Genomic DNA, 26,738 nt, shown 5'->3' on the forward strand with positions numbered 1-26,738 from the left:
GATTTAGAGGCAAACACAGAGTTGAGGCATTCAGCTTTTTCACGTGCGGAGTCAGCCGTGTGTCCGTTTGAGGTGAGGGAGGGGATGGAGGGGGAACAAACACCAGAAACAGATTTGACCAGACTCCACCAGGATTTGGAAGAGGGAGACAGATAAGAGAGTTCGGTCCTGAGAACGAAGAGATATTGTTTCCTGGCTCTCCTGAGGGTGGACACACACTTGTTTCGGGCTTTGTGAAAGGAAATGAGATTTCCTTCCGTTGGATTTGCTTTCCAGGAGACGAAAGCAAGTTGTTTCTGGGCAACAGCCTCACCACAAGATTCCGTGTACCATGGACGGGAGGAAGGGTATGACAACTGAAGACGAGATGGGATAAATCTGTGCATGAGAGAGAGCAATTTACTTTGGAAGAATTCCCAGGATGAGTTGATGTCAGAGGCGGTAGAGATGGGAGACCAGTCCAGATGATTGATGGCTGCTTGTAGACCGTGCCTGTTGGCCTGAGTGAAATGCCAGACTCGTCGACGCTGAGGAGGCTCTCTGAGAATGGTCAGAGAGATGTCCACTTAAACAAGCACATGATCAGATGAGCCGATTGGAGCAGAAGAAGAGCAGCAGACATTTTCAGGGATGTTAATCATAACCAAGTCCAGAAGAGAAGATGCTCCGTTGACTGAGATCTGAGTTGGGAAATTGACAGATTGTGTCAGTCCCAGTGAGTCACAGAAGTCCTTTGCTGAAGAGCGTTGGCTGGTGAGAGAGGTACCCACATCCAGATATGTCTATAAATCACGCTGAGATTGAGCTGTGAACTATACAGGTTTAACTTTAACTTGGGGATGTCCTTTAACTTTAACTTTAACTTGGGAAAATCAGGGATCTTTCATGGGGGGAAAAATTATTTTAAGTAAAAAGGAAATCTGAAAATAATTTGACAGGATGGTGCAAAGGTAGCACACTTACTCTCTGGTGTAAGTTTGATTCCCGACCCGATTATAAACTGTCAGAGTGGTGATTCGCAGGGAGGACGAAGCATCACAAATTCTGCCATCCATCAGATGTAGGATTGTGGACGTTAAAAATGTCCTTTGCGAAAAATAGTCGAGTTATCGCCGGCACAGTAAACATTTTTTTTACAAATCCCAACTACTTTCAGTCGAACGTCAGGCTTTGCCAGCCGGTTCCGAAATGACTTGGTCCAATAGCACATACTCTACCTCCTGCAGACCCAAACTTAATTGAAAAGTGTTGTACATTGGAGAAATTCATAAATAAACAATGATAATCACTATTTGCAATCACATTTGTGTTCTTCTGGTTTGTGAATGAAGATTCAAAATTGACCTTGAAGATTCAAAAATCATCACCGAGTAGACTCTACAAAGAAACTGACAACATGAACCTGAACATCAGTTAGCAGCATATTCGTTATTGGATTTGTGCATTGGATATAAATCGATAATCATGATATTACAATGATGCTCGGTTTCCGCAAACAGAAAAGGAGACCTTGGGATAATCGCTCACGGATGACATTTCAATTTTCTGTCAAGTAGTAAAAGTAAGCATTAAGTAGCCAAACGTGATAACAGTTATGAAATGTTTTATGTTCTGGGGAAGATGGGATGGGGTGCCAGGAGGAGGGACATAATTCCATTGGCAAACTAGAATGGCCCTCGGTAGACAGAGTACCTCTGCCAGGCTCAACACTTTACGTGTTGTATCTCACTAACAGGTCGGAACTAGATCCGGACCTGAACCAAAATATAATCGGCTTGTTCTTCTCACCTAACCAACTCATCCACCAAGTTTCGGCCAAATCCGTCCACAACTTTTTGACATATCCTGCTATATATCGGTTTTAGCCACATCACTTAATGGAGAAGAATCACGAAAAAAAAATTCTGACGTCCAGATCCAGATACGAATCTTCACTAAAATCTAGTTAATTCTTCCTTGTCACATACCCCTTCAGTCCACCAAACTTCGACCGAATCCGTCCGCAACTTTGTGTGATATCCATCGTTTTTTGAGATATCCATCGTATCGTTTTTGCTCCTATCTCTCAATGGTGAAGATTCACTTTAAAAATTCTCAGATCCAGATCTGGATTTTCACCAACATCTAAGGATTTCGCCCTTGTCACATACCATTTTTGTCTCTTCTTCGTCATTCCAGTCACATGACCTCTGACGTCATAATTGTCATTACAATATTCTACAGGAGGAGGCGCTCCTATGGTGAAAGTGTCGTGTCAATCGGACCAAGAATTGCAGAGAAAAAAAAAATTCATACTGATCGAATCAAGCAATGTACTTGTCGAATTATGACATCAATGTACCGATGACATCATCATTAACATATCTTATTCCCCATGCGGAGTACTTGTCAAGGAGCCTTGTTTCAATTTTATCAATTGAGCGATTTCGGAGATTATAATGGTGCAACGTTTTTCGATTTTTCCAATATGGCGCATGTACCACGTGACATATGACGTCATCATTATCATTATAAAATTATACAAGAGGAGGCGCGACTCTGGTACAAATTTCCTGTCGATCGGACTAACAGTTGCAGAGGAAAATACTTTTTTCATACTGATCAGCTCAAGCGTTGTACTTGTCTTCATAATGTGAGCAATCACGTCATAATTCTGAATAAAAAATTATACAGGTGGAGGCGCTCAGATGTTAAAATTTAGTATCAATCGGACCAACAGTTTAAAAATGAATTTTAAAAAGGCAGACACCACATGTACGGACGCAATCGAACGCCTAACCCTGCTTTTCGCTTCGTGAGTGCATCACCATGGTAACAAGCATTCTGAGGATTGCGCTGCAATACATGTCCCCTACCGGCAGTCTGTCGTCCGGAAAACTGTTGGGGAAATTACCAAGGGTTATTCACCCACACTGTTCTGAATCGTTCCCAATCGCTAATTACCTCAGGATGGGCTCACCTGTGATTCGCACTCGGGACTTCGATTTATACACCTTGCAGACAGGTCAGTAGAAGCACGAGAAAATACGTTGTTGAGAAAGAACCTTTCGAGTCGCTAAATATCAGTAATTTATTATATTTTCCGGTTCACGATCAATGATCGATGTGTATATATATATATATATATATATATATCTATATATATCTATATATATCTATATATATATATATATATATATACATATATATATATATATATATATATATATATATATATATATGTATGTTGCTCGGCCTGGCTCCGCCCCTCCGGAAAGCGCGCGATGTGTCGCGCTGTTGACGTTCGCGAGAGGAGGCTGAGGGCGCGCGGTGCGGCTTGAGGAGAACTCGAATAAACAAGAGATATCGATTTTTAAAATATTTTCGTTTAATTAACGATATCTGCCAAACTACGTGCCCTATCGCAAATTCCAAAAGGACATTTTAGTAGACTGACATGCTGAACATATTTGTGAAGTTTCCCATCGATTGTATCAAAAATGAGGGAGGGGCTCGGTTTTAAAGGTTCATGCTTAAAAACGTCATAACTCTGAAACCATGTGACGCATGACGTCATGCTCGATTACTTTTTTGTTCATCATGGATATGCGATTCTGCCTGCAAAGTTTGGCCTCGATCTGTTCAGCCGTTGCAGAGAAAAAGGGGTTTTAGTGTTTTCACTCAAAACAATATGGCGGCCGAACCACGTGACCTGTGACGTCATAATTACCATTAAAATATTCTACCGACCGAGTCCCCCCTACGGTGAAAATTTGATCTCAATCGGTCCAATTATTGCAGAGAAAATGTTTTTTAAAGGAAATTAAAACTTAAAATGGCACTGAGTTCATGATCATCAGAATTATCAGAATTCCCAAAGTTCAAAGTGCCATAACTTTGTCAAAAATGATCGAAACCTCGTGAAGTTCGAACTTGACCTGTAACCTGTCATAAGGAAACCATGTGCCAAGTTTGAAATCATTAGCATTAAGCGTTTAGAAAAAAAGCCCGGAAAACTGTTCTTTGCGTGACGGACTGACGGACGGAGGGACGGCGTGCAAACCTATAGTCCCCTCCGGTGTACACCGGTAGGGGACTAACAAGCAAATGTGAATTCCCTTACAAGGAACTTGAATGCAAGAGGAGGCCATTAGGCACATCAAGCCCACACAATGTTTGCCAACCTATGGTTATTTGTCCATGCTATATCTTTTTTAAATGCTGACCATCAAGTAAGGAAGCAGAACTTACCATCCTTTAAGTCTTTGGTGCAACTCAACTGGGGTCGGTCTGGTTCGAACCGCCAATAACCCAGATTCAGAGTTGGATGCTCCAACAGGTGAACCATTACCCCACTGAGTCTGGTCAGCAAGACCTCAGGCTCAGCTGAGCAACAAGTGGGAGTCGAGAAGTTTCTTCCACAGCTGTTGACCTTAATTTGGGTCTAATAGACTGGACGGATTTATGGAAAAAGGCCTTCTAGTATATGCATAAGTGTATAAGCTTCGAGGTGCATTTTTGGGTAAAAGTTGGGAACCTCACTTTTTAACATAATTCGGGTGTGCTGAATTCGATTAACCCGGTTCCCAAGCCGAATTTTGAGAATTTTGAGGGTTCCTCTGTTGATTCAGCATGACATATGTTGTTCTCCAAGACTGGTAAACCAGAAGCAATGTCACCGACAAGTGATGCTCTTCATTTCCATTTGATGCGAGTACACTATCAAGCCATGGTATGGAGAAATGCTCATTGTGCCATACCTGACTTTCCTGCACCTGTGGAAATGGGATGGAAACGTGGTGATTCAGGACAAGAGCCTATTCTGATGTCACTGAGTCCAATCCCAGAAAGTTGCCTCGACATGATTTGTTGTGCATGCCTGAAGCAATGCAAGACTCGACGCTGCAAATGTCGCTATTCAGAGTTGAGGTGTACATCATTGTGTGCCTGCCAGCAACAGAGTGATGATCAGACCCCTTGTATGAATTTGATGTAGTTTGGCAAAACAACATGTGTGGCATTCCTGAATGTTTGTGCTTCATGGTCATGTATGCTTAATTTTAGAATAAATGGTTGTATGAAACATTGTCTTGTTAAAACCATTTCCCATTTTATGGTGTCCAATTTCAATATCAGTTTGAATGTCTCTTTCAATATGTCGCCAACCATAATATAGACCAGACGAATTTATGAAAAAAGGCCATGTATAAGCTTCTAGGTGCATTTTGGGGTAAAAGTTGTAAAGTTAAAGTAAAAGAGCTGCATGTATATTGTATATACATGATATATAAATGCTTGTTCAAAGAAATTGGCCAAAAATGGCAATTTGGCGGCCGTTTTGTTTATGCTAATTAGAAGGTCAAAACCTCAAAATTCGGCTTGGGAACCGGGTTAATCGAATCCAGCATACCCTAATTATGTTAAAAAGTGAGGTTCCCAACTTTTACCCAAAAATGTACCTAACATTCACATTTCTCAGAAATCCGTCTAGTCTATAAGCCTGGATTGGCTTTGGCTGTTTTTACGAATCGAAATGAAGAAGAATTCGCCATTATACAAATGATGATACCATGTTTTTCTTCTCTGTGATTGAAAGAGGAGACACGTGATCCACCGCCAGCGTTTTCGTAACGCAGAACTACTTTGTTACCTCTGGTGTGTATGCTTAAGGTGACTGGCTTAAACATCTTAGGGTCTTGAGTTTGAGCCCCTGTCGTGCTGTTTAATTAAAACCAGGTGGGTTCACTCAGCCTGTCATCCTTCCAGGTTGGCAAAATGAGCACCAGCTTGCTGATAACGGGCATTGCATCAGCGGCACAACAGCACTTCCAGAAAATGGTGCAACCAGCACCCACAGGCTCCACACGAACCAACAACAACTAGAGGTGTGTTGATTACCAATCGGCTCGTTATCGGTTGCCAAGCGTCCAGTTTCAGACAGACCACCTGTCTGAGATGATGCCTTGTTATTATACGGCATAAAAAAAGCTATGGTAGTGTTGAAAAGTTAAAACCATGACCTTTGAGAGAGAGAGAGAGAGAGTCTCACCTCATGCTCCGTGGACAGATTGGCATGTGGCTCGTGCGGCACGAGGGGCATGAGACGGTGCGAGGTCAATGCCCCACGTGGCGGGTGGCACCGCTGACGGCACGTGTCACAGTATGCGATTTCACACTGCTCGCAACGCACAGTCGCCTGCGCGGCAACTCGACCATCCTCGCACAGCTGGCACGTCGGCCCCACCATCATCTCCTCTGGTGAGTTGACAACCCCCTGCTCACCCGCAGGGGCCTTTTGGGTCTCTCTGTCAAGGCGATACCGGCACACGACCGTCTGAAGCACACGGTTCCGTGGACACCCTGGGACACCGCGCTCCCCGAGTCCCAGACAGCGGTGGCACTGAGGGCACGTGACACAGGGGTAAGGGGTGACTGGACCCTTGAGGCTGGACACAGTGGATCCCCCGCTTACTCCCATTCCAGAGGACCCAGCCGTGTTCCTCGGACTTGAGGGCAGCACCCGCACACCGTTGGAAGCCTTGCTTTGGCCCGACGGCGTGGCAGGATTGCTCGCGAAAGACCCATATCCGCTGTCCGCTTCACTCGAGAGGCTCAGCTTGTCTAGGTCCACATAGTCCCCGCACTCCGATCCCACTGTTGTCGTTGTGCCTCCACTTGCTGCTGGAACTTCAGCCTCGGGAGAGGTGGACACTGCAGGTAGCAGGATAGTGGAGACACATGAAAGGCAGACATTATGTGAGCAAGGCAAGATGACCGGGTCACAGAACAGTGCTCCGCACACGGGACACTTGAGTTCCTCCTCCAGATTCGCCTGCGGCCCTTTCCCAGGCTCTGTCAATGCAGTGGGTTTCTCCATTGTGACCTCCTTAGTAAAAACCTGTTCACAAGAATTGGTCCTTTATCAGCCCAGTGTGTGATCTCCTCCGGAGATGGAAAAGAGGCGCCTTTATGCGGCTTTTAGCAAGATCGGATGATTTCATCCAGCGGCTGATGGTCGCTCTCAAACCTGAAACTCTGTTCCTCTGTCTTTAAAAGCAAACTAGCGCCAAATTGCCCGTTGTCCTTTTGTCCTACCTGCAGGTGTCCGAGGGGTTTTATATCTCCTCCTGAAGGTGCCACAAGTGCTCAATCTTCTCCTGCAGGTACCCCAATTGCTCAATATCCTCCTGTAGATGCTCCAAGGGCTCAATCTCCTCCTGCAGGTGCTCCAAGGGCTCAATCTCCTCCTGCAGGTGCCCCAAGTGCTCAATCTCCTCCTGCAGATGCTTCCAATGGTTCAATCTCCTCCTGCAGGTGCCCCAAGTGCTCAATCTCCCTCTGCAGATGCCTCCAATGGCTAAATCTTCTCCCGCAGGTGCCCCAAGTGCTTAATCTCCCTCTGTAGATGCCTCCAATGGCTAAATCTTCTCCCTGCAGGTGCCCCAGTGCTCAATATCCTCCGGCAGGTGCTCCAAAGGCTCAATCCCCTCCTGAAGTTGCCCCAAGTGCTCGATATCCTCCTGCAGATGCCCCAAGGGCTCAATACCCTCCTGCAAGTGCCCTAAGTGCTCAATCTCCTCCTGCAGGTGCTCCAAGTGCTCAAAATCCTGCACGCGCATGCAGGCACCACCTCTGTGCTCACATGGGGTGAGAACGGAGCGTTGCGGTCCAACACAAACGGAATTCAGCCCTTCAGGAGAGACCCGCCCATGGATGAATAGATGAAATGCTGCGGTACTGATAGTTGGTTCCACTATGTACTGCCGCTGGGCAGGCAGTCCGATCTCCCGGCAGTTCGAGCTCCGCGCGCCAGTCGCATGGACCAGATGATGGCGCGAGACTTTGTGCGCACAAGCGGCTTTGTCTCGCTGACAGCACCGATGGTGATGATGGTGATCTGACGATGATGAGATTGGTCTCTGATGCTCCGGTACTATTCTCGTGGATCCCTCGAGGTGTCTCGGTGCTTCAAACTCGAAGCGAATATCTTTGTAATATTAGGGACCTGCACATCCCCAAACAAAGGGGCGAAGCGGGGAAAGGGAGTGCGAGGCGATGACAAACCAACCGCCCCCCTCCTCCCCTACCCTCTCCTCGACGCTGCACCCTTCGATCCGACCTGAATACTAACCGCCTGCACCGCGTGGATACCACATTCCGTATGCTTGCCGCACACAAAACCTCACAGCTGCCAACGACCTTACCCTCGCAAATCTCATGCCCATTCCGTAATTCCCCACCCAAACCCCTCCAAACCGTCGACCCCCTATACAAGGATCACATTTTTCCCTCCGCCCCGAAACCCCTTCCATGAATCCTCATCCACTCCATTTAACTCCTTCGCGCCACTCTCAACATTCCCTCCTCGAGGAACCGTCACCGACCAGCAATCCTCAAAATTTCCTTGAGTCATTCGATCAGAATGAAGAAGTGAAATGAGACGAGTCAAGACCTCCGGGTCCACGGGGGTGCACACTCGGACCACCAGCACCATGCACAGACGTCGTCCTAGTTACAGCCTCTAAAATCTGACCTCTGACCTCCGTCTCGCCATATGGTGATTCGGCATCTTGTGATGGTGACAACTAATAATGAAATAAAGCAAGTCTTCATGTGCGTATTATAAATACATTATTATCAAAAATTAATGAACACCCCTTAATAATAAGAATAATCATTATTACTAATATTATAATTCTTAAGGGTGTGCAATGCTCTTTGTGGTTGATTTATTATTATTGATTACAATTTATTTATTTATTTTTAATAACATCTATTAATTAAATGCATAATATAACCTCTGTACCGTGGACCAAACCAACCTCTACTTTCGAATGGAGCACAAGGCTGCGGGTGGCGCCAAGGCTGTGCCGCTGATGCAGTGTCCCCTGTAAGTTAAGGCAGAAATTTGTAATTTGTTCAGGGTGCCGGTAATAGCTCGCCTGCTCTTCGTGAAGGACACCGTGGGATCTTTAACGTTCAGCAACTAATCCGAGCAGACGGGACAGCCGGCTTAACGTTCATCCGAGGGACGGCACAGTTTATAGCTGGGTCAGGATTCGATGAATGTGCTGGACCTCCAGGCCATCCTGCCAGATCATGGACCAAACTGCACGGTCTTACATGGTGGACCTGAAAATGTCCCATGAACGAATGCAAGAAATTTCAAACTTTTGGTAGCGGACGACTACTGTCTGCATATTGGTCGGCGAAACAACGAGTTCACACCTCTTCATAGAGGAGGACACATGACCTCGACGTGACGTCAGCATTCCCCTCGCGATGTGTAAAAGAAACAACATGACATCATGAGCAATGAGTAACAATGCACAATTGGATGAGACTCGAATTTGGACTCGGGTACCGTTAACAACCCACGAACGACCTTTAAACTCCACTAACGACCAGACACAGGTAAACCCGCTTCATATCTGTAACATAAGCACGAAGCAGGACTCCAACGTTAGGCCATCCGGTCCACAACGGAAGTGTCTTTATATTTTTGGGTCCCTCGGGACAACCAAGAACAACAACAACCAACAACAATAACAACCATGTAGTTGCTTCTGAATTGCAGGCACTTCAAACATACATTACATCTTTCCCCTCAAGATGGAAAAGTGCAGTGACTAAGTTATTGCTGCACAAGCAAATAGTACAGATGCAAACCAATGCAGTAAGAAAAGTAGAAGCATAGATCGCTTGCAAAGTCCAACTTAGTTCAAAACCATAAACAACAGATCAAACTTGTAAATGCACATTACATTGCAACAAATCAAATCCAACTCAGTGTTAGCAAACATCCAATATTGGTAAGGACAATATTTACAGTTCACTACAAGTCGAGTCTGGTTGACGACTGATACGACCACTTCGTGTCCGAGTTATGCACGGGGTAACTGAGCGAGATGTGGACACTGGCTGGGTGACTGCTCTGCCAGGCTCATCCAGATCTACAGAAGGTGCAGTATCACAAGCTGGAGGCTTCAAGTCTGATGAACAGCTTGAGCCATCATGGACCTCACTGGTAGCGTTATCAGTATCAACGAAAGACGGATCGAAGGCTGCACCCTCATTGGCTACACTGGTGTTCTTACGTAAATGTCGACGGTTACAGCGATAAGCATCACCCGTTTCTCTGGACTGAACAATGTACGAACGTGGCTCGGAATGCTGCTTCACAATCATACCTGGTATCCACCGTTTGGAACCCGAAGGAGACTCCATTCTAACTTCATTATTCGGATGTAATGGTGCAAGATCTTTGAGTGTGTGACGATCATGGTAGAACTTCTGTTTCACCTTTTCTATGTCGAAGTGTCTTTTCGCAGCATCACGGTCGTAAGCCATAGGCACCAGAAGGCCTCGGGCAATGGGAAAGGGTATTCCTCGAACGTCTTCCCATCAGTAGTTGAGCCGGAGTTAGGTGAATGCCTTCCAGTGGTGTTGTCCGATAATCCAGCAAGGTCAGGTGCTTGTCTGTAGATTTTCGCCAGAGTCATTTAACAGTTTCTACAGCCCTCTCGACTTCTCCATTTGAACATGCATATCTGGGACTAGAAGTTCTAAGAATGATTCCGTGATCTTTGCAGAATCTTCTCACAAGTTGCGAGTTGTACATAGTCCCATTATCACTCCGTAGAGTCTCCAGTAAACCAAGTCGACTGAACTGTGCTTTCAGTTGCTCAAGAGTTGTACTACAGCGTAAATCTTCATCCACCTCAATGAATCTGGAGTAATAGTCAACCGTTATCAGGTATGTTTTAGCATCAAACTGGAACAGATCTGTCCCAATTTCACTCCAAGATAGATCTGGTGTAGGAGTCAGTTTCAGGGGCTCAGCAGGCAGGTGATTTTGATAGTCTGCACACTTGGAACAGTTCTGAACAGTTTGCTCTATGTCCGCATTCATAGAGGGCCAGTATAGAACCTTCCTAGCTCGTTGCTTACACTTGACTATTCAGAGATGTGATTCGTGAATCAGGCTCAGCATGTAGGGTCTCAGAGAAGGTGGGACGACAATTCACATGCCTTTGTATAGGATGTAATCCGTAACTGAAAGTTCACTCCAGGAATCGCAGTATGGTCGAAGACAGGGTGATACACCTTGCCTGGTGTCTGGCCATCCATCAAGAATCATGCACTGTAACTGAGTGAGTTCTGACTGAGTAGCTTTTTGAAGATCCGCATACCTCTCGTCAGAGATAGATAGAAAGTCCAACAACATTGAAATATGCTCCAAGTTGTCCAGTTCCGAAAGAGTATCTGGCAGTTAGGCTCTAGAAAGGGTGTATGGAAGCTGCATATCCTCCCCTCTTATGTACTGAATGTTGAGATCATACCATTGCAATCGTAGTAGCATGCTCTGTAGACTCATCGGAGCGGCCAGCAATGGCTTCCTGGCGATCATTTCCAGAGGCTCATGGTCATTGTAGACGATGACCATTTTCCCAAATATATAACAGTCAAACTTCTTGCAGGCATGGACTATGGATAGCATCTCCTTCTCTATTTGTGCATACCGTGTCTCCGTCTCTGTGAGAGTCCTGGAACTGTATGCAATGGGCTGGTTGTCCTGGATGAGAACTGCACCAAGTCCACTTCGGCTAGCATCACAGCGAATCTCGACTGGTTTGTTGACGTCGTAGTATGCAAGAACAGGCGGATGACAGCAAAGTTCCTTCAGTCTCTCAAATGCTCTCACTTAAGCTGGTTGCCATTGATATTCAACGTCCGATTTAAACAGCTCTCGGAGTGGAGCTAACTCGTCAATCAAACGAGGGATGAACTTTGACAGACACGTGATAAATCTGACGAACCGTCTCACAGCGTCTTTATTGGTCGGAATCGGCATACTGTAAACTGCCTCTACTTTGTCCAGATCGGGAGATAATCCATCAGCGGACAGTACATGTTCTACGTACTATACCCGTGACTGGTGGATTTTACACTTCTGCAGATTCAACTTCAGATTGTAATTTGTTGCTCTCTCGATGACCTTTTTCAAGATTCGATCATGCAACTCTACGTCTGGACCAGCTACAAGAATGTCGTCCATGATTGTGAATGCTCCATCAATGCCTTCAATCATCTGGTCCATAATCCTCTGAAAAATTTAAAGGTGCACATTTCAATCCAAAGGGAAGATGAAGCCACCTATACCTACCAAACGGTGTATTGAAACATGTCAGATAAGATGATTCCTCGTCCTGTTTGATTTGTAGGAATTCTGACTTTGCATCAAGCACTGAGAACACCTTGGCATTAGGTATACTTACAATGACCTCCTCAACAGTGCGCATGGGATGGTGCTACCTCTTGATGACTGTTGAGATCAGACCGTTATCAGGTATGTTATCAGGTATGATCAGACTGCTATCAGGTATGTTATCAGGTATGTATGAGATCAGACCGTTAAACCAAGACAGATTCTCAGTTTGTCATTTCTAAGAGACACCACAATTGAGCTGACCCATTCAGTTGGTTCATTAACTTTGGCAATGTATTCATCAGATTCCATCTCCTCCAGTCGGGTTTTAATACGTGGCAAGAGGGAAGCTGGTTGTCGCCGTGAAGCGTGTACTACTCCCTTCGCACCAGATTGCACTTTAATTGTATACATTCCTGGCAGAGTTCCAGTAGTTCGCACTAGATCCAGATACTCCTTCAGCTCAGTAAGAGCGTCACCGGAGTCCACCTCAGTTCCAATGGAATCGAGTCTGATGATCAGACCCAGAACTTCAGCTGTATCTCCGGATATTATGTTTTCCTGTGGGAGAGCAACCACTTCAAACGTTGTGGTGACTGTCTTGCCACGGTACTGAACAGGAAGATCCACGGCTGCGACGTGTTTTATCCTGCGATTTGAGTAGGCACACAATACCTTGGCTGATTGACGGAGTTCACCAGTGTGAGCGAGACGCTGATAATCAGATAGTATCATTGTGTTGCAGCGAGCTCCGGTATCAATTCTGAAGGTCGCTTGCCTTCCTGATACCAAAAGAGATTGCCTCCATTTATCACCAGAAAATGCAGCCATTGTCTGCAGTGCACTGATCCGCAGAATATTCCCAGGAGTTCCATCCATATACTCGGTTGTATCAGCATAAGCACCGTTCAACTGAGTTTCAACCGAATGTATGCTCGCACGTCGACGGCAAACTGCAAGCCAATGATTCAGTTTCTTGCAGTAAGGGCAAGTGGATCCAATTGCTGGACATTCACCGTGATCCCATGCATGGTTAGGATCTTTACCACAGTGTTGACATCTGTCCTTAAACCGGAGTCTATTCGGGGTTGGTCTCCTGCGTGATGGCGGTAGTGGCGCTTGGTTCGATTGTGGTTTCGGCCTCGCTTGTTTGTAGTGTACAGCAGCTACACTCGTGTCCTCATCACAGACAATGCGAATTTGAGTCTTTGAAAGTTCATATTGCTGACCAAGTTGAAGAGCTTTGGCCAGTGTAAGTTCCTCACCTCTGTCCAGCAGGCGTTCCTGGACCTTCTCCTCATACACACCTTGGATGATTGCATCTACGAGCACATCTTGAGGTTGCGCATACTCACAGTCCAAGAGAATTAGTTAACAAAGTTGTCAAACGATTCCTCGGAGATTTGTTTCCTCTTGAACAGCCGATGCCTCGCGATGCTCTTGTTTTTTCGTCGACGAATACACAATTCAAAGTTGTCCAAAACTTCGTTTGGATCATCCTCCTCACCTCTCTCGTCCTTGTTCTCTGATCCATGTTCCAAGCCAGCCTGCCTTGCGTTTGTCGGGCAGATCGGCCAAAGCACCGACCGTCGAACACAAATCCAACGTGGTTTTCAAATCGAACAAATTCCTGATATAACGAAGCCGAATCCCAGTCAATCGTGGGGTGGTGTAATAGACACTGGGTGAAACAGTGGTAAAACCCAGAATTAATTTATTTATACGTCTTTACACCTCTTTAATCCTTTATTTAAATTGAATAATATTGTTATGTCTGGGGGTAAAGCAATATCTAGAGCCAGGTAGATCTGTATAGGTAGGTATTCGACTGTCGCGATAGGGAATCTACCTTGTAATAAGTTATGTGTGCTTAGGCGGTTTGTCGGTTAAGAAGTATACCTGTGGACATATCAGGATGTTCGAGTGTTAAATAGATAGGGATTAAGAATAACGCCCCTGTGTGTCCAACCTGGTCATCAAACCTTTGTCCCTTATGGCAATGCACACCTGAAGACACTTAGTTAGGTCCCTAGCGCAACATTAAATAATTCCCTTCCCTGACAAGGACTTCGGAAGAGAACAGGCAAAAGGAAACCAGGCCAGGACACCGCCGATGATGGCCGCCGCCAACTACACCTCCGGCAGGCCGAGGAACATCGAGTAGCACGTGCTATGACCACGCTACACACTACGAGCTATCACCACGCTATGGTTCTGTGATTGGTCAGCGCGCTAGGCGCGAACCTCCAGCCAACGAGTGCGAGAGGCGCGAAGCTGGAAGGTTCGGTGGAAGTCGCTGGTTGGTAGTGCGCCAAGGCTGACGTCACCGGCAAGGTTATATCAGCGTGCGCCGAATGACATTTAGAAGAGAGCACATCCGGTTCTTCTTTGCGCAGCCCTTCCTCTTGGACATCCGGCACTTCGTCTTGAGCAGCACGCTCTCTTCGTCTTGCGCAGTCCCGGTCCTGGCCTGAGTTGAGTCCTAGCCCGAGTGGAGTTTGCTTGCTTCTGGCACATTCCTTTGTCTCGCTTGAACGTCCTTTTTGCTTGGCTGATAGCATGCAGTCGCACATGCGTTCTCTCCGTTCCTGTCTCTTCGTGCCTCGTGTTGGAGATCGACCTCATGTGGAGCCGCTGGCCTGCGTTGGACGCGTGGTGCTTGGAGCGAGGCCTTTTGGTGCTTTGGGACCTCGTGGGTGCTTCGGAGTTTGGAACAAGGCCTGGGGGCGCGCGAGCACGAGCGGAGCTTGGAGCCGCGTGGTGGACGATACACTGAAAGACGACAAGACAGATAAGACCGCACACCACTTACACACCATAACAAACGTTTTTCTTTTCCTTCGTTCGCATTCCCTCGTCTGTATCTGAAGTGAGTTGTGGGGACGTCCCAAATTAGGACTTTTATTTGATTACCGTCGCATTCATTGTTTCGGGTTCCGTTAATAAATCTTTATTTTTGTACATTTGAAATCTTGTTTGTCGAGTTCGGTTCATTAATGCCCCGCAGGATCGAAGCCGTGGTCGGCACGCTCCAGGTAAGTGCTTTTGCCGCAGCCTTCCATTTCCCTAATTCCTCCAGCGTTTTCTAGCCGAATCCGAGGTGGTCGTCGCCTCAGTTAAAGCCGTTCTGGTCCATCCGTGAGCCCTGGTGTTAACCAAAAGGGTCCGCGTGACAATATCCTTTAACACTGTAGAACATAAATCGACTACATAATACTTCATAGAACCTCTAGTTTTGTAGTACTTGGACATGTTCTATAGGGTGGTGTATGTAGTAGGAGCCGTCAAGCGCAGCCCCTGGAAAGTGCTCGTGGTATGCGAGAATGTGCAGTATCGGGGTGAAGAAGAGGCTGCTAATATGGCTATGTACGGTGCTGATTGACGCTGCTTTCTAAGATGATCAATAAAGCCTCCATCTCCTAAACTGCGACTCTGCGTCATCTTATTACAGTGCAAAAAGAGTGGTGTATAAGACTGCTTCAGCAGCGCTAAACTCCAACCATCCTCCAAACAGTGACGACCCCATTTACATCTTTCTCAGACAACATGGACCAACATTTAAGCACTCATCCCAACTCCCTCTTTCTCATATGTGACAATTTCCACTCTCAGGAGAGCAAGGAAACATCTGTCCAACCTCAAGAATGAACTTTCAAACTTGTTTCCCTCCTCTAAAATCGGGTGGTTCTTTGTAACCTCCACCACCAAAGGTGTATGGAGGTAATGTTTTCACCCCTGTCTGCTTGTTTGTTTGTAACTTACAAAATCAAAGATTTTTCAAGTATATTGGTCAGTCGACTTTGTTTCTACTAGGGCATGCCCGTACTATATATATGCCCGTACTATATATCTATCTAAAATTATATCCCCCCCCCTCTATTTACATGAAATGGTTTGGTTCATTCGCAACGCCAAAGCGAACGGCGAACGGCTTGCGAGTACAGTGACAATCCCCCCCCTCTATTTACATGAATGGTTTGGTCCATTCGCAACGACCACAGAACCCCCCCCTCATGCAATGGTTTGGTCCAAAGCGAACGGCTTCCGGAGTTTGGTAAAGCAATCGCCATCGCGTGCACAAACGCGCAGGAAAGCGAATGAATCGCAAATTCGTTTTTATTAGTGATACGAATTGAATTGGGAGAAATTGGGAGATGAATGAATTGGGAGAAATAATGCGCATAAGAAATCGAATTACGTACCGTAATGGCGGTCAGCTCGTAACGCGCTCAGCTCCGCTCGTGCTCGTCTCACATCGGCCACGCCTACGCAACAAAGCGTTCTGTGATTGGCTGCCGGAAAGCGTGCTGCCGGACAGTCGTCACTGTCCGGAAGTTCGCAAATCGCAGTTAGGATGAATCGTTTTAATTTAATCGCAGTTTGAATTCGTTTTAAAACATAGTTTAACGGCAACATAGTTTTCCAACGTGAAATAAATGAATACGCTGTCAAATGTGCCGTCCGAGGCAGAGTCCGATCGCCACGTTCGGCACACGTGATAGCTCGCTGCTCTCTGATTGGTTGAAGCGTTTTTTGGACATATCTCGGTAAGTACTTGTCCGATTAATATGAAACCTTGAAAAGGCACATCCTCGGGTCCCCAGCAATATACCTGGCAAGTTTCAAGTATATCGGACCCGTGGTTGTCGAGAAACAGCGGTCACAGACACACAGACACACAGACACACAGACACACAGACAGACACACAGAGATTGCTGGAATTATAGATAGATGTCTGTCTGTTTGTTTGTCACTCAGCTGCAGGTCACAATTCCAAACCAATCGTCATGAAACTTTACCAAGTTGCAGAGGTAGTCAAAACTGAGAAGCGTACTGATTTTGAGATCAAAGGTCATCTTGGTCACATTTCTAAAATCGTTCTTTTTCATCCAATTGACTTGGAAGTTGAAGAGCATTTGCATATTTAGTCACTGAATTGGGAAACCTACTATTTTCAGGTAAAAAGGTCAAAGGTCAACTCAAGGTCAAACTTCTAAAATCATTAATTTTCATCCTATTAACTTGAAAATGAAACAGCATGGACACATGAATTTGACACACTTGTGGAATAATAAGCTAAATGCAAACAAGTACAGATACATTCAAAGTACACCGCCCCCATGCCAAATAAACAAATAACATCCTCCAGTGCGGCATTGCCAGGGGCGCCTTTAGCACCCGGCAATACCGCAGTGCAGCTCATAGAGACTGTATTGGGAAGGAGAGGTGTACAGTAATTGATAGATTAATTGCATAATTAAAATCAAGAAATAATAATCGTAAAATAATTTCTTAATCAATTGACTAATAGCATACCTCACCCACCAGTGTTTCATCTGAAGCTGTAACTTTTTGAATATTAATTAAATAAATCATTAATTGAAAACATTAAAGAATTAATTGATTAAATGACTAATCCATAAATAATTAATTGATAAATTGATTAATCAATAAATCAAAAATATCCTTCATAGCCAAATCACTTGGTCATTGTCATGAAAATGAAAATAAATAAATAACAACCGTAAAATAATTAAATTATTAATGATTTGGCTAATAGAATATCGAAACCACCACCATTTCATTTGAATCTGTAACTTAACAAAATTAATTATTAATGAATGAATGAATGAATGAAATGAATGAATGATCGTTTTAAGGCCAATTTTCCCCGCTAGAGCGGGGGTTAGCCTTTCGGGCCCCATGACAATCATGGTTCCCTGTTTGAGGCAATGTTTTTATGGCCGGATGCCCTTCCTGACGCCAACCCTTGGTCATGCTCTTACGATGCGCAGGGATACGGTGTACCTATTCTAAATCGGGGTACACACCGTGATCATTCATCCCAGCAAGCTGGTACTCAATTTGCCGACCTCGGAAGGATGACAGGCTGAGTCAACCTCCCTGGCGTTAATTCCAGCGATCAACCGGGATTCAGAACCCAGGATCCTAGGATCCCAAGCCGGCACCCTAACCACTAAGCCAACACCAGGCTAACATTATAAAAGCCAACATTATAAAATAAATTATTAATCAAGTTGTTAATCTAATAATTAAATAACTAATCGATTAATCAATAAATCAAAAATACCCTTTACAGCCAAATCACTTGGTCACTGGTGTTGGGCTAGCGGCTAGGGTGCCAGCTTAGGATCCTAGGATCCTGGGTTCAAATCCCGGTCGATCGCTGAATTAACGCCAGGGGGGTTGACTCAGCCTGTCATCCTTCCGAGGTCGGCTAATTGAGTACCAGTTCACTGGTAATTTCCTGGTTGTCGTAAAAGGCGACAAAAAGGGTTGGCGGCAGGAAGGGCATCCGGCCGTAAAACATTGCTTCAAAAAGGGGACCGAAAAAACAACAACAACCACGGTCCCCGAAAAAGGCCAACCCCCGCTTGCGGGGAAAAAATGGCCTCTAAAGGTGGTTTTTTATTTATTTATTATTATCATGTCCAAATATGAGTTTCCTAGCTCAAACGGTTCCTGAGATATTTCCCGGATGAGAAAGGAAATAAATAAGTACTTAATTAATCGATAAATCAATTAATTGATTAGTTAATCAAAAAAGAAAAAAAATACCGTTTTGCCAAAGTACTTGCTCACTATTGTGCCAAAATTTCAGCTTACTAGCTCAAAGGATGGCTGAGATATCGCCTGGACAAACAAACAATAGAGCAAACAAACAAACAAGAAAGAAAGAAAGAAAGAAAGAAGGAAAGAAACCGGAGTGAAAACTGAGTACTCCCTTTCAGCGTGCGTCATCGCTGGGCCCCCTTCGGTGCCCGGCAATGACGTCATGCAGTGCCTGGAGATGGCATAGGAAAGGAGCCATGTACAATTAAATAGAACCTTTTTTCCTTGCAGTACATAATGTTCCATATAAAAGTCTGGGTATACATACCCCTTACCACACTGATGAGTTTAGCCAACAAAAATATCCAGCCATTAATGAAGTTTTTGGAAAACAGAAAACTCAAAGCATCTGCAATTTACGGGAGACTATTTGTACAGCTTCTTGTTACGCGTCTGTCTCGCAGAAGCGTTTGAGTGGCACAAATACGTTACAATTGGACTCAAATCAGCAATGGATTGTTGATAATCTCTGCAGGTCTAACTCCAGGTAACAATACCATCGTCGAAAATTAGATTTTGGGCAATCGCCACATCAATTTGTGTAACGTTGCAGCAGAACTTTGTCGTATTACTGGAAGTGTGGCAACCATCATTCATTTGTACCTATTCTGAAATTATTAATCATCATGTGATCCTGGTTTTTGTGTGTGTGTGTGTGTACAAGATCGAGGCTCGTGTAAGAGCTAACATTAATCACATAAAAACAAACTGACACAAAAAACATATGATAAAGGGAGCAGGAGACAAGATGGGGTACAGAGAGGGAAGCACACAAGTACAACAGTAGCGAACAGGGACATCGGGAGATCTGTGGGAGGGAGTTGTTACTTAGTGATCCTTAACTTAGTTGTTACTCAGTTGTTGCTTAGCGAGTTGTTGTTATGTGATCCTCTATACTTCGTTGTTTAGGGTTTTTTGATTTTCGCCACTCTTGTTGTTGTGTTTTTTGTTTCGTTTTTTTTTTGTTTTTTTTAATACAAGATCGAGGCTCGTGAAAGAGCGAAAAAAAGTGGCCCTTTGATTATTCATCATCATTGCATAGAACCAGTTTCTGAGCATAAATAGCTTACTTGGCCACATTGATGGATATCGAATTGAAATGGAGGAAGAATTCCCAAGTGTTGGCCATATCAAAGCAAACATTGTACCTTTTAAGGAAATTGACATTTTCATGTTGGTAATAGCATTTTGGTTATTTTCTACCAGTCCTTCCTTCAAATTATTCTTACTTTCAGTTTGATATGTACATTTGGTAATTCGTCAAAAGGGATGTTAAGAAATTGGGGAGACCCGGGAAGATTGCCCAGAGTGTAATAGGGACGAACGTTCCCTCGATTTGTACCTTGTATGAGAAACGTGCCGTGTTGAAGGTTCACAAGATAATGTGGGATCCATCGCACCTGCTTCATGGTTGTTTTTGGTTTAATTGTTCAGACATTCGCTTTCGTGCTCCGCTTACCTTGTGCTGGCAATTTAAGCTATCATTTGTGACAAAATTGAATCGGCAATTCGAATCTCTCTCCCCCGAAAGGACCGCCTGGCAAACCCTCCTGTCTACATTCTTAACAATCCTCTTGAGGAAGTGCAATCATTCAAACTATTGGGTCTCACTATCAGCCATGATCTTTCTTGGGCAAACCACATTTCAAACTTGGCCTCCAAAGCCAGCCGTGGACAGGGCATCCTCCATCCTCCATCGTGCGAAGTCCTTCCGTGGCACAACTGAGATACTCAGTATTACTCACCACTTACAAAGCTTTCATCTGCAGCTTGATGGAGTACTGCTCTCCCCTCTGGGCTGGTGCACCTGCCTCACACCTTGTTCAGCTTGACGCCACCGTGGAAACCAAGGCCATCAAGATCATTGCAATCTACCACGATGAGGGTGAATCTGTGGGCCTATCACTTCGCCATCACAGATAGGTCGCTGGTCTCTCTGTGTTCCATCATCTCCTTTCTGGTCTTGCACCCTCTACTTTTTCCGTGATTTGTCCCCCCTCCCCCCAAGGTTTCTGCAGGGGACAGGGGACACACAGTCCACCATTAACCCCCTTCTGGTGAAACTAACTACATCCAGAACCACAACTCACCTCCACTTATTCATTCCTCTTTTTCCCACCTGTGGAACCACCTTCCACATTCTCTTCAACCTCATTCTTCCCTCCAGGTCTTCAAGACAGTTGTTCACCACTATCTCAGATCATCCCCAATCCTAACCCATTATCTTTCCTACCCTTGCTAACCCCCCCTTAACCTCCTCACCCAAATCCCCTCCATCCAAATTTCAAGTTTTCCTTCTTGAGAATTTCCTTCTGTATCCAACTGAACTGTGCGTACAATTTTTTTTTTGGATCATTCATCACACTGCGCTCGCGAACCGAAAAGCAGGGCAAGGCATTCAGTTGCGGACGTACGAGTGGCGTGCACGTCTGCATTTTAAAAATCCATTTTCTCGGCAACTGTTGGTCCGATTGACACGAAATTTTACCATTAGAGCGCCACCGCCGGTAGAATTTTTATTCATAATTATGACATCACAGGTCACGTGATATGGACACCATCTTGGAAAAACGTTACACCTCTATCTCCAAAACCGCTCAATGGAAAAAAGTGAAACGAGGCTCATTGTCAAGTACTCCCCATGGGGAATAAGATATGTTAATGATAATGTCATCGGTGCCTTCATTATGACGTCATAATTCGACAAGTACAACGCTTGATATAATGTGTGAAAAAATAATTTTCTCTGCAACTGTTAGTCCGATGGACACAACATTTTGAATATAGGAGCACCTCCACCTGTATAATTTTTACGACGTAGCCCATAAGGCAAAGCCTTACAGAACAGTGTTTGTCCGTCTGTATGTCCCCTCAAACATATACCAATCAGAGCTGAGGATCTGGTCACATGACAGGGTGATGTGATTACGTCTGATGTCATTACGGCAGTACGGTGGCTGACTCTGCACACTCCGCCATTTTGATTCCAATTTCGTTCAGGCCGAACATATCGTCGAACATGTCATATATCACAATCGCCATGCTCTACCTTTAGGTTTTTCATTCAGTGTGAAACACAAACAAAGCGATTGTTAAAATGAGCATCAAATATCGGAAGCATCAGCGTTACGGGTCTTCCAACAATATGGTACGACAAAGCCTTTGGCCTCATGCCTCACCTTCGGCCCACTTCAGACAAATCAAGCTCAGGTTTCTTAATACAGTAGTATATCGTTTCAGTAGTATCGTTTTCGTAATAATAATAAAATAAATATAACCATTACACTTTAATCCCAATGTCGTGAATGGAAAGTTAATGGATTGAAGCAGCATATGGTTCATTAATCAATGAAAAGTGGTGTAACCAGGGAAGTAAGGAATTAGCCTCGGTTTTTTTTAGAGTAATATAATTTTCACAGTAATGATAACGTAACATTAATATTATTTAAAATAATTGTTTATAGTAATATCGTTTTATCATTTTTCTCTCTAACGCCTATGCTTTCTCATATTAAATGTAATCGTAGCACTAATCCCTTCGTAGTGACTGAAAAGTTACTAGAGGTGAAAATATATCTTCTATACATTAAAATTATATATTTATATCTATATTAAAGTAGCGGCAGTTTTGTGTCATGCTACGTCATTACATCTATCTCCAACTAAAGTATCAAATAACCGGGCTACGCCGCGAATTAGGACATCATATATCACGTGGTACAAGCGTCATCTTGGAAAAATCAACAAATGTTGCACGTCTATATCTATCTATAATTCCACTAATCTCTGTGTGTGTGTGTGTCTGTGACCGCTGTTTCTCGACAACCACGGGTCCGATATACTTGAAACTTGCCAGGTATATTGCTGGGGACCTGAGGATGTGCCTTTTCAAGGTTTCATATTAATCGGAGAAGTAGTTACCGAGCTATGTCCAAAAAACGCTTCAACCAATCAGAGAGCAGCGAGCTATCACGTGTGCCGAACGTGGCGAACAGACTCTGCCTCGGACGGCACATTTGAGAGCGTATTCATTTATTTCACGTTGGCAAACTATGTTGGCGCTATGTTGGCGTTAAACTATGTTTTAAAACTAATTAAAACTAATTTGCGATTCATCGTAACTGCGATATGCGACCTTCCGGACAGTCAAATGAGGACGTCACTTCCGGACTTACGGATTGTCATAGTGACGCTGAACGTGGCGAGCAGACGCTGCCTCGGACGGCACATTTGAGAGCGTATTCATTTATTTGACGTTGCAATCTGTGTTGATTGTTGTAAGGTACGATCGATTGTAGTACACGTTTATAATAACTCTGCCGATACAGGCCCGATTAACGCCCATGCATGCATGGGCGAAGACATTTTTTTTTTTTTTTTGGCAAGGAACGGGCACCCACGTACGGGCACGTCCTAGTCTCCGAAATTGCTATATAGAAAAAATTTAAACATGGTGCGTTGTCAAGTACTCCCCATGGGGAATAAGCCATGTTAATGTCATCGGTACCTTCATTATTATTATCAAGGCATTATCGCACAATCAACTTCCGTAAGCTAAACGCTCTTTCACCTACCTCATTCTCATCCACCCTCTCTGAAAAAATGTCCACTTCTCCCTTCATTGACCTCCACACCCCTTCCGACCTCACTGACTACTACAACCACACTCTCTCCTCCTGCCTTGACCAGCTTGCGCCTGTAAAAACCAAAACAGTTTCTTTCACCCATTCTGCTCCCTGGTTTACCCCTGAACTCCGCCTGATGAAAACTCGTGCTCGCCAACTTGAAAGACTCCGCAATAAAACGGGTCTCACAGTTCACTCCCAAGCCTACAAGGACCACCTACAACACTACAAAGATGCCCTCTCCCGCGCCCGCTCTGCCTACTACTCTCAAATTATCCACTCTGGCTCCGGAAACCCAAAAGCACTCTTCTCGACAATAAACAAACTCCTCCGCCCCCTGAACACCACCACCCAGTCATTCACAGTAGACAACTGCATCTCCTTCCTCTCTTTCTTCCAACGCAAAATTGACAACATCTACAACAGCTTGACCACCGCTGCACCCGCTCCCCCTCCAACCACCTGCCCCCCCTTGTCCTGCCATCCCCTGTCTCGGTTCTCCCCAATCTCCCCTACTGACCTCTCTGAACTCCTCATAGGAATGAAAACTGCCACCTGCACTCTTGACCCCATCCCCTCCAGCTTTGTCAAAGCCTCCCTCCCTGCTCTCTCTCCACTTATCATTGCAACAATAAACTCCTCACTGTCTACAGGCATCGTCCCACCTTCCCTCAAAATTGCTGCTGTTACCCCCATTCTAAAAAAACCTGGTCTAAACCCTGACACCCTAAACAACTTCAGACCCATCTCCAACCTACCATTTCTGTCAAAAGTTTTGGAACGCGCTGTAGCCACTCACCTCAAACATCATCTCTCTGCCAATAACCTGTATGAAACATTCCAATCCGGATTCCGCTCCAACCACAGTACTGAAACTGCTCTCCTCAAAATCACCAACGACCTTCTCCTCTGCTCTGACGCTGGCAACCTCAACATTCTCGTCCTCCTCGACCTCAGCGCTGCCTTTGACACCATCGATCACACTATCCTCCTCACCCGACTTGAATCCACCTTTAACGTTACCGGCACTGCCCTCTCTTGGATTAAATCATACCTCTCTGACAGATGCCAGTTCATCTCCATCAATAACTGCAAATCCCCCACTGCTCCCCTCCCCCAAGGTGTCCCCCAAGGTTCAGTTCTTGGCCCCCTCCTCTTCATCCTTTACCTGTCCCCCCTCGGTCACTTAATCCGCCGTCATGGTCTCCAATTCCACTGCTTCGCCTATGACATCCAGCTTTTCATCTCCACCGACACCCACTCTATCCTGACAAACTGCATCACTGAAATAAAATCCTGGCTTCAAATCAACTTCCTCAAGCTTAACTGTGATAAATCTGAAATAATCATCATTGGCCCAAAAACGCTCACAAAATCCACCCATAACTTTGCCCTCAACATCGACGGTATCCCAGTATCCACCTCCCCTCACATCCGGAATCTTGGCGTCATCTTTGACCAAACCCTTTCCTTCGACAAATACACTAAACAGATCACAAAGTCAGCCTTCTTTCACCTGAAAAACATTGCCCGTCTCCGCTCATCCCTCTCCTCCACGGCTGCAGAAACCCTCATCCACGCCTTCATCACCTCCCGTCTGGACTACTGCAATAGCCTCCTCTATGGTTCACCCTCAAAAATCACCAATAAACTCCAATACATTCAGAACTCCGCTGCCCGTCTACTCACCCATTCCCGGACCCGTGACCACATCACCCCCGTCCTTTACAAGCTTCACTGGCTCCCCATCCCCCAGAGAATCCAGTACAAAATCCTCCTCTTGACATACAAAGCCCTCCATAACCTGGCCCCATCCTACCTGGCTGACCTCCTCTCCAGACACACTCCCACCCGCAACCTCCGCTCTGCTGGTACCAACCTCCTGACCCCCTCCATCCGGACCAAATTCAGATCCTGGGGGGACAGGGCCTTCTCCATCGCTGCTCCCACCCTCTGGAATTCACTACCTCACACCATCAGAGACTCCTCCTCACACACCACATTCAAAACATCACTAAAGGCCACCTGTTCAACACTGCATTCAACATTCAACCCACAGCATTTAACCCCTGACTATCTCTTCTCCTTCTCCCTCCTTTTGCTTTAAATATTTCCCTATTGATTCTTGTCTTTTTGCAATTGTTGTTTTCATGTATTGTTATGCATTATGTTTGCCACTCTGTCAAAGCGCCTTTGGGCTTCTGGAAAAGCGCTATACAAAATAAATGAATTATTATTATTATTATTATTATTATGACATCATAATTAGACAAGTACCAGGCTTCACCCGATCAGTATGATTCTTTTTTCTCTGCAACTGTCGTCTGATGGACACGAAATTTTCACCATAGGAGCGCCTCCTCCTTTAGAATATTTTAATGATAATTATGAGGTCATAGGTCAAGTGGTACAGGCACCATCTTGGAAAAACCGACAAACGTTGCACCTCTATATCTCTTTAACCGCTCCATGGAAAAAATTGAAACATGGCTCATTGTAAAGAACTCCGCATGGGGAATAAGTGTTAACGATGATGTTATTGGTGCCTTAATTATGACGTCATAATTCAACAGGGACAACGCTTAGTTTGATCAGTTTGAAGTTTCTTGAGCGTGATCTACACAACAATTTTATTGGAGGATATAAATTTATGATGTCATCGCTCACGTGGTCTGGCATCCATATTGGATCAAAGAAAGAAAAAAAACTTTCAAAAACAAGTCAGCTCGCACCAAGTTGACTGCGCAGGGTAAGTATTCAATGAATACCATCTAGTTTGTTTAATGCTAATGAGAAAACGAGGTGATGCATCCGTTTTGAATTGAATTGCCAGTGGATGAAAAATTTCGATGTTTCACATGGACAATAAAAAATAATATAAAAACATATATATAAAAAAATCATCAACATCATTAAAACCAGCTAGGTTGTGTAATGGTTAGAGTGTCTGCTCTGATGTCGGTGGTTCGAACCCCAGCCGAATCTTACCCTCCCACCCCCTTTCTCTCCTCTGTACGTTAGCAAACCCACAGCCATATAATGAGTAAAGGGGGAAGAAAGGGCTGTCCCAAGTTGTTGTACACTGGGCTCTGTCATAAGTTCTCCCACTCTCCCAAATAATGGTCTCCCACCCCACCCTTTACCCTACTCCCCATCCCACACCATCCCTTACTTCCCCTCCTCCCCTCCCTACCACTAAAATAAAGAGTACATTCCAATAGTAATTAGGGTTTAAAGGGTATAATGGGTCAATCGGAGCTAATCTCAAAAATATGTAAATGTCTAAAGGGTC

At 44.9% G+C, this 26,738-nt stretch overlaps 1 protein-coding gene across 2 annotated transcripts in view; it reads right to left on the minus strand.

Moving 5' to 3' along the window:
- Nucleotides 1-8,173, minus strand: part of TRIM9 (tripartite motif containing 9) — a 137,192-nt gene extending 129,019 nt beyond the window's left edge. For both annotated transcript variants that reach the window (XM_078780866.1, XM_078780869.1), the window contains exon 1: nt 6,029-8,173. In XM_078780866.1, coding sequence (XP_078636992.1) covers nt 6,029-6,856 — 828 coding nt within the window. In that variant the 5' untranslated portion in view covers nt 6,857-8,173. The remainder of the gene's footprint in view (nt 1-6,028) is intronic.
- Nucleotides 8,174-26,738: the final 18,565 nt, after the last annotated feature.

Source organism: Myxine glutinosa, chromosome 1 (assembly GCF_964187855.1).
Source record: "Myxine glutinosa chromosome 1, kmMyxGlut1.1, whole genome shotgun sequence".
Classification (NCBI taxonomy): Eukaryota; Metazoa; Chordata; class Myxini; order Myxiniformes; family Myxinidae; genus Myxine; species Myxine glutinosa.